Source organism: Chenopodium album, chromosome 15, assembly GCF_948465745.1.
Source record: "Chenopodium album chromosome 15, dcCheAlbu1.1, whole genome shotgun sequence".
NCBI classification, from domain to species: domain Eukaryota; kingdom Viridiplantae; phylum Streptophyta; class Magnoliopsida; order Caryophyllales; family Amaranthaceae; genus Chenopodium; species Chenopodium album.
The window spans coordinates 21903491-21912683 of NC_137848.1; the positions used below are offsets into that span (position 1 = coordinate 21903491).

Here is a 9193-nt window from a genome sequence, read left to right on the forward strand (position 1 = left end):
TGTACAATTGTACATAACAGAACCTTGCAGCCTACGACCTACCCATAACCCCTTCCTCACAGTGAATGTAAAAAAAAAAAAAAAAAGAATCATCACTACAGGTTATTAACATCATTAAACCTCTATTATACTTTGCAGGGTCCTAAATATAACTTGTCTTAAACCTCCCCCCACCCCCTCACTCTCTTTATCTCTTTCACCAATGAATAATATGCAAAATAGAGTAAATGCAAGTGGTTATTGCTTATAGGACTAATATTTGAAATTGTACATCCAAAATTAGATGTTTTCTTTCAACGACACTGTTTGTATGCCAAAGTGCCTAACTTGCATTATTGGATGAAATTCCACAGTACAATAAATGAAATTTAAAATTACATGCATATAATACAATTATTAGATCAAAATCAACACATGTATTTCTGGTAATATCTATGGAATTTAAAGAAATCCAAAACAAATTAGTATATACCCGTCATAAAAATCAACTCAGATCAACATCAAAATTAACCAACCAATTATAAAGAAACCTTTTTACTTCAGATATAAAAAGAGGCAATGAAGACTTACGAATGAGATACAGAGAACAACGACGTCTTCGCAAGTATCAAACGCCAATCTCAAAAGCAAAGGAGCAGTTCAGAAAAAAGCAAATCAACTAATTAATTGCAAAATAAATACGCGCTTAATTAATTCGCACCTCAGCATATATAAAGCAGATGTGTAACTTGGTAGTGAGGGAAGCAGATAAAGAAGTGAAACGTGAATAACTGTTTCTTAGTGGGAAATTGTTGGAGCCAAAAAAAATTCACCATGTTCACGGGTTTTGGAGAGAAACCGGCAAACCTTTGTTTTCTTTTTTTTTTTTTTTTTGAAATAAATGTCCATGTTCTATCTCGTTATTCTTCTATGGTATCTATATATATTATATTTTATTTTCGTGTTAACCCATATTTATTAATCTATCACTAGTAGAAAAAACCAATTGGGCAGCCATAAATTGGAAGCGGTTAATGAAATCCGCTTCCAAAAACCCACCTTAGCAAAAGAAATAAATGAAAGAGGCAAATGGCTAGCGTTTTAGAGACGGAACCGCTTCCCTTTTTTTATTTTTTTGTTTTTATTTTTATTTTCTCACATAGGTACCCTCACACACTCTCTTGCGTCCTCTCTCTCCTCATTACATTATGTTCTCTTAACTCCCTGCTCCCTGCTCCCTCACCCACTCATCCTCTCTCTATCTCTTTGCTCCCATAACTCTCTATCTCTCATTCTCTTTCATTCTGAACTTGACCACTGCATTCTTCATCGCTGGCCTACTCTCACCTTTCTTCCCTCTCCTTATTCACCAGTGGTTGCGATGGCTACAATGATCCTTGGATTTTTAGGGTTTCGATTTATTTTTCTTGGTTATGATGAGTTTATTCAAATACCCATCTTTTTTTTTATTATATATGCAATATTTAGATCTTAGTTGCCTTTTTTTTTGGGTTCATCCAAGTATACGAGTTGTGAAGAGTGTGGATCTGGGCTTGCACGGTTGCTCCTCCTCCAACAGTAGTGGCGACTTCCACTCCTCCAACAGCAGCAGTGGCTACTACCTCCTCCTACAACCGCGATAAATTTCACCTCCAACCGCGGCGCTTCCATCTCCTCCAATCGCAACGTACCTCCCTCTAATTTCGTTTGAGCATTTGAGCATGCTAAGGTTAGAGATTCAGTGTTTTTTACCCAAATTGTTTTTACCTAATTTAGTGATTTATAAATTTTAGGTTTTTTAATATGAAGTAATTGATTTATCTTAACTAGAGTACTTAATTTCCGATTGTATTTTCTGTGTTCCATAAATTGGGTTTATAAGATTTGAGGAATACCCAGTTCAATATTTGATGATTTACACTGTTTTTTAATGCTCAATTAATGGACCATTATGTTATTTTTCGTCGCCTAGGGTATGGGTTCAATTAGTTGGGAATTGATGATCAGAGACCCAAATTACTTGGGAATTGAAGATCACCAAATATCAACAAGTTCAGTAAGTTCAATAATCGATTTTATAAGCTGTTTGATGAGATCAAACTCTCCAAGGTGTTTCTTTCACCTTTTCAATTTGCCGCATATATGCTCGTTGTTATATATTCTAATTTTTTGTTTAGTTTTCGGATTTGGGTTTGATATTTGGAATAAATTTTGCCTTCCTGGTAGTTATTTGATTCAATTTATGTGTTTTAGGTTTATAATTATCTTTGAGTTTTATGGTAGTATAATTATTACGAGTAGGTATTGTGGATCAAATGGGAAGCAGGGAAACTTAGAAATGTTGGAAATTATGCTATCATTGACCATGTTAGATATCCGAGGACTCTAATATGTCATTTTATATTAGTGTAGAATAAGTGGCTTGTTTGGTAAGGAAACTAATGCAGTACGTCCGTACTTTTGGAAAATGATCTAGAAAATAATCAACTTCAAGAATGAAGTTATAATGTAAATTTTATGAAGAATGTAAATGTTAATTGATTATTAGAAGTCGATTTTAATTGATAAAAATCAGTTGTGATTCATTATAAAAATCTGAACATATAACTATGCATTAGTTTTGTTTTGTAAGTGAAACAAACATAACCTTACAAGTTGCCATAACATTGCTCAGACAACACTTGAAGTATCTGATTAATTTTAGTGTGTGATTAAGTTTTTTGTAGTCAATATATAATTCCCTTGATTAATAACATGAAAATGCTCATAGATACATAGGTGAATATTGCATTGGATGGCTTATAGTTTATTTTTTCTCTTAGATAAAATGAAATCTTATTAGACAAATCGAGTTTTTCTATGTGTGAATTTAGTACTGGTTGGGAAGTTGTATAACTAACTTTAAAATGAGCATAATTAAGACAACTTGACTTAGGATGACGGGTTGTTCAAGTCTTGGTTAAAGGAAAATGATTTATATTTAGTTGGAAATGATTTTGTTTTAGATGCTCCATTTTAAGTTCTCTACTTAATAATTTTGCTAGTTTGTTTAGAAGTCAAATTTACCTGCTCTTTTCTGTTTCTGAAGGTACAAAAGGAGATTACAAGTGAAGTTCATTCTACAATCAATGCATTTCAGGGATTTTTTATAAGGTATCTACCCAGTTATTTCAAGTTGCTACTTATCTAGCTTTGGTTGCCATAGCTGCTGCGCTAACAGGACATGTGGTCAGCAAGCTAATAACGTCAATGGGAGAGCATCAATAATACAATGGGTAGGCATTCAAACTCCAGCCTTCAGAGGTATTCAACCTCCATTTTTGTACAATAATCTTCAATAATTTTCATTTTCATACAATAATCATCAATAACACATTTTTTATATATGCACCATTGCAGTTTGTACAATATTGCTGCTCTACAATGCTACTGCTGCTCTATAATGAGACTGCTACTCTACAATGCAACTGTTGCGTTACAATGTTGATACTGCTGTTATGCTGCCACTACAACTTATTATTATTTGTTTAATTATTTTTTGTAGTATGATTGTACTATATCATTTCATTACTTTTTTAAAAAAAAAAAAGATTTAAGAATGTATTATTTCATTACTTTTATTAATGGAAAAATCTGACATTTATATATGCAAGTCTTTGTGTACCAATTTAAGTAATAAAAATGCAGAAAAAAAAGAGCCATAAAGGGCAGCGGTTCAGTGGGCCAAACCACTGCCCATTACATATGATAATAACCCTTCAAATGAAAATGGGAAGCGGTTTGGAGCCAAAACCGCTTCCCATTACTTTGAAATGGGACGCGGTTTGAAACGCTTCCCATTTAAAAGGGCAATGGGAAGCCTCCTAAGCCCAAGCGGTTCAAAACCGCTTCCCATTAGGGGTTTTGAGCCGCTTCCCAATTGCTTTTTTCTACTAGTGTATCTATCTATCTATCTATACTATACTATATATTAAAGTAATCACCAAGATTATTCTAGAAGTACACGTGTCGTGATTATATTAAAAAAATTCCCACCTAGATAATTAATAAAAAAAATATAAAGCATGCATAATAGAACAATAAAAACTTTAATAAATAAAATATTAAATGTATACAAAATCTAAAATAAATACAATCTTACATAATTATATAAATATAATTTTTTTTCCCGTGAATATCTAAGCGTTGCTCGGGCAAAGAACTAGTAATTAAGTAAGTATAATCTTCTTTAAAAAAAATAAAAAAAAAAAAGTAAGTATAATCTTAGTATAGCTCAATATATTGTCTAGATTCATAGGTTTCATCACCTATCCATCGGTACTAGCTACTAGTGTAGTACTTCTTTTTTTTTTTTTTTTTTAATTTATTCATTTATTTACACTCTTATCTATTCACATATAAATCATTAAATGAAGGGTTTTTATTTTGGTGAAAATAATTGGTACTTTTTTTTAGAGAAAAAAATAATTGGTACTTATTTAAAGGGGAGAGATTATATATTTAGGGTCTGTTCACTTTAGCTTAATTTCACTTCACTTCATTTTAGTTTTGTTCAGTTCATTTCAATTCAGTTCCTAATTTCCTTCTCGTATAAAATATTCATTTCAGCTCATTTCAGTTCAGTTTAGTTTAGTTCAAACTCTTTAGTAATAATGAAACTTAAAAATAAATTTAATTTATTTTGACCAAGTCTGTACTTTTCACTATACTAAAATTAATAGTTCATGTGAATAATATGTGAAAGTAAAGATTATTTTTGAAAAATAAATCAAGATAAAGACATTAAATTTAAGATAGATTGGTTAATTAAGTTGATATTAGTTTATGGTATAGATAGATAGATTAATGAAAAAGTTGTAGAGATCAAAATAAATATCAATCCTCAATACCATACCATTAAGTTAATTGAATAAGCTCTAGATTTCTTTGTATCCTTGTTTTTGAGCTTAAAAAACTTAACCAGATTCAACGTACTTCAATTCATACGAATTTAGGGTTGTTTGGTTGGATCATTTAAAAGGGGTTTGAATGGGGTAATAAGAATGAAGTTGGAATGCATTTCATCTATTTAATTTGCTTAGTTGAGTTTCTTAACTATGAATGAAATATCATACCTAAGGGTTTCTAAATGTACCCAATACTCTATTATCTCAATTCTCATACCCACCTCCCCCCATAAAAATTTCAATTCATTGTATTAATGAAGTATATAATCCATTCCAACAATAAAAATAAACAACTATAAACTAGTATGAGTTATTTCTGGTATGAGATCGATTCCAAGTATATCATTTCGTTACATTTTAATGAACCAAATTAAACAACCCCTTATTATAACTTGGTTGAATGGTAAATTGTACTCGGTACTTTAAAGTCACTTATTAATCCTTCATATAAACTTGTAAAATTATCTTTTCTAAACCTTATGTTATTTTATATGTCGTCAAATAAGTAAAAATAAACTTACAGTCTTTGGAATATGAAAAAAATTATACACACCCAATTGCAAAGAGCACCAAAGACCCCTCTTTTTATGATAATCAAATGAACAATAACTATCAAAATACCCAAACACTACAATCCTCACAAATGTGAAAGTAAAATTGTATAGATTATTAGGAAAATAAAGTATTTAATTCAATAGTCACAAAATGTCCATGCAATTATATCTAACCAAACTCCATCCATTGATGTGTTTAGGTATTAGTTGATCAAATTAAGGATTAAGGATTTTTATGACTTATACTTAACTACATACCAATTTAATTCGATCTAATCAACCTAACACCACTTTGATTAACTCGATTTGAACTCAATTTGATTAAAATTTGACTTGAAAATATCCAATTACCTGACTTAGTGTTGACCTTATCTAAACCCAACTTGTTTTTTATGGCTGTCAAAAACTTACCAACCTTAAAGATTTACCTAAATCCGAACTATTTTTGAGTTGTTTTTCTTATGGACTTCATTACTAATTAACCCAAAGTTGACTCAAAATCGACTTTACCCGATACTTAGCAATCTAAACCGAATTGTGATCAACAAAACCAAAAAATCCCAATGATTCAAGATCTAAATTCGATCTAACTCGAAACTTCAAAAACCATTTTTATATCCAAAATTACTCACGACCCAATGTAACCCCGCCCAAAACTATGGTATTTGAATTGACATCATGTCATTAATCTTCCTCTAATGGTTTCGTTTTTATTTCATACCTAAGTTTTCATTTTTATGCAGCAACACTCCTTCTCTTCTTTCTCCTCCATTGAAGCATACTCTAAAATCTGCATTGAAGCATCTTCTGAGCTTTCAGTCCGCCATTGATATATCTTTTGAGGTAAGATTTCATTCTATAATTGCTAGAATGTCAATTTCACAATCTAGGTTTTGATATTACATTATTACCTAATTTTTATTTCAATTGTGAATGTAGTATAAAATTCACAATTCATCAAATTATAATGTGGATTATGAACTATTGATTATAATTGCTGAAATAAAAGCTTATAGCTAGCTAATTTTTTGATTAGTTTGATATTTGTATCATAGCTTAGAAGTCTGAACTCAGCTCGTTTTTATTGTCACAATCATATAAAATGCATAGGTTAATTAATTTGGTATGCCAAGCTATTGTACACTCATGGACCTTTTCAAGATTAGTAGACAATAACCGTTCTTAGTTTGGCTTTAGCTATTGCCTACTTCCTCCTATGTTGGTCTGCTATTCCCTTTTTCCTATCTAAATTTTTTATTACTAACACAAGCAATCTAGAGAATGACACTATATCATAGTTAACAGTATACGATGTATTGCGGGGGGTAACATAGGTAGATGATCCTGTGTTGTCATTAGAATACGATTTATTGGATCTTCTGGTTTTTGTTATTGTTCACTTTGGCTAAAATTCTTTTCTTACATCCAAGTTTGGCTCTAAGCTTTTACAATTTTTTTTGGTACTTATGGGTTAAATTGATTTCCATGCTTATGTTACAATTGTAATCGTGTTGTATTCCTTTTCAACTAGCATAAGTAGCTGTAATTGTTCTTTTGTGTGTGTCTGTGCTAGTTATGAAATCTTGCAATTTCTCTACTCCCCTCTCTAGCATATCTCTTAGGGTGTGACTCAATTATGGTATTGTAATCTTTAATTAATTTGGAATAAAAAAAAATCTTTTTCTTTTACTGTTTATCATTTGAGTTTTGATGTGAGTGAATTTTGCTGATCAATAACCTTTTGTCCTGAATATATAAGATGATATGTTGCTTTTATAAAATTACATTTCCTAAAATAATGTGGCTTTTATTTAAGGTATCAAAATAGATTTCAAATAGTAGGGACATTTAGTTTGGTGTAGCTATTTCCAGAATTTGTTGATAAAGCTTCTAAATATGCATTTTAATCACATAATTCTTGTTTTGTTATTTTGTTTTAGCCTGACGAAGGATTTATTAGTTGTCTCTTACTTTATTACCCTTGTTGTTAACTCTCTTTATACTTATTGTGTTACAGAGTATTAAGTTAAGGAAAACATCAATAAAGATTGGATTGATGCACCCCAAATTTCTGAAGGGTATATCAAAGGAGTTGAGAATTTTCTTGATTTTGCATTTCTAAATTCAACCATGCACGTTGAGGAAGATGATGAACCTGAAATTTTATGCCCATGTACGAAGTGTGTTAATAGATTCTGGTTCCCTGGGGAAGTGGTATTTAATCACTTAATTGCTCACAGATTTAACAAGAGGTATAAAGTGTGGAATTTTCATGGCGAAGGATTGACAACAGGGTCTTCTTTAAGCGGAGGCGGGCATCAATGTGATAATCAAAACACATTAGACAATATGGGTGAGATGATTAATGATATATTCAGAGATGTTATGGAAGGTTCAATCTACGAAGCAGAAAGGGTTCACAAGGGTCCTGATGAGAGTGCTAAAAAGTTTTATAAACTGTTAGAAGATGCAAAAGAGGAATTATATCCAGGTTTTAAGGATTTTTCAGTGCTTTCATATACAGTGCGACTATATCTCCTTAGATGCTTTAATGGGTGGAGCAATTCTTCTTTCGATGAGTTGATGAAGCTTCAGTGTGCTGCCTTTCCATTTGCAAAGCTCCCTACTTCTTTTCATCATGCTAAAAAGATGGTGAAGAACCTTGGACTTGATTACAAACGAATTGATGCGTGTCCCAATGATTGTATGTTGTATTGGAAAGAGCGTGCAAATGACAAGTCTTGCCATGTTTGTAAAGCTTCTAGGTGGAAACTAGATGAGAAACAAAATGAGGAAGGTGCACTACCCGACGAAGGAGTTTCTGCAAAAGTTTTGCGTTACTTTCCTCTGAAACCTCGTCTACAAAGGTTGTTCATGTGCTCTAAGACGGCTGAACTCATGACATGGCATGAAACTGATCGTAAGAAAGATGACAAATTAAGGCACCCTGCTGATGGACAAGCTTGGAAAGATTTTGATATTACACATTATCAATTTGTAAGTGACTTTCGAAATGTAAGGCTTCGTCTTACTACTGATGGTTTCAACCCTTTCAGAACTATGAGTGTGTCATATAGTATTTGGCCAGTTGTTTTATCCATTTATAATTTGCCTCCTTGGCTATATAATAAGTCTGAGTATAATATTATGTCTTTGATTATACCTGGTCCTTCTTCTCCAGGTTATGATATAGATGTTTACTTGTAACCATTAATCGAGGAATTGAAGGAGTTATGGGAAGTTGGAGTCGACACTTATGATGTTGTGAAAGATGAAACATTTTCTTTAAGGGCAGCCTTGTTATGGACAATTAGTGACTTCCCTACTTATGCAATGTTGTCGGGATGGAGCACAAAAGGAAAATTTGCTTGCCCGAATTGTAATCATAAGACTTGGTCCAAATACCTGAAGTATAGTAAGAAAATGTGTTACATGGGGCATCGTAGCTCTTTGAAAGAAAATCATCCATGGCGTCGTAATAAAAGAGCTTTTGATGGTAATGTAGAGACAAGGCCTCCTCCTACTAAATTGTCGGGTTATGATGTATTGAAAGATTTAGAAGGGTTCGAAAATAAGTTTGGGATAACTCAAAAGAAGGGCAGGAATAATTTTCCTTGGAAGAAGAAATCAATTTTCTTTAAGCTTCCTTATTGGGAAACTAATACCTTGTGTCATAATCTTGATGTTATGCACATTGAGAAAAATATTTGTGAC

At 32.0% G+C, this 9193-nt stretch overlaps 1 protein-coding gene across 1 annotated transcript; it reads left to right on the plus strand.

Moving 5' to 3' along the window:
- The first annotated feature begins 7609 nt into the window (after positions 1–7609).
- Positions 7610–8686, plus strand: LOC145580992 (uncharacterized). The gene has a single exon (XM_081638068.1). The coding sequence runs from the start codon at positions 7610–7612 to the stop codon at positions 8684–8686; it is 1077 nt and encodes a 358-aa protein (XP_081494194.1).
- Positions 8687–9193: the final 507 nt, after the last annotated feature.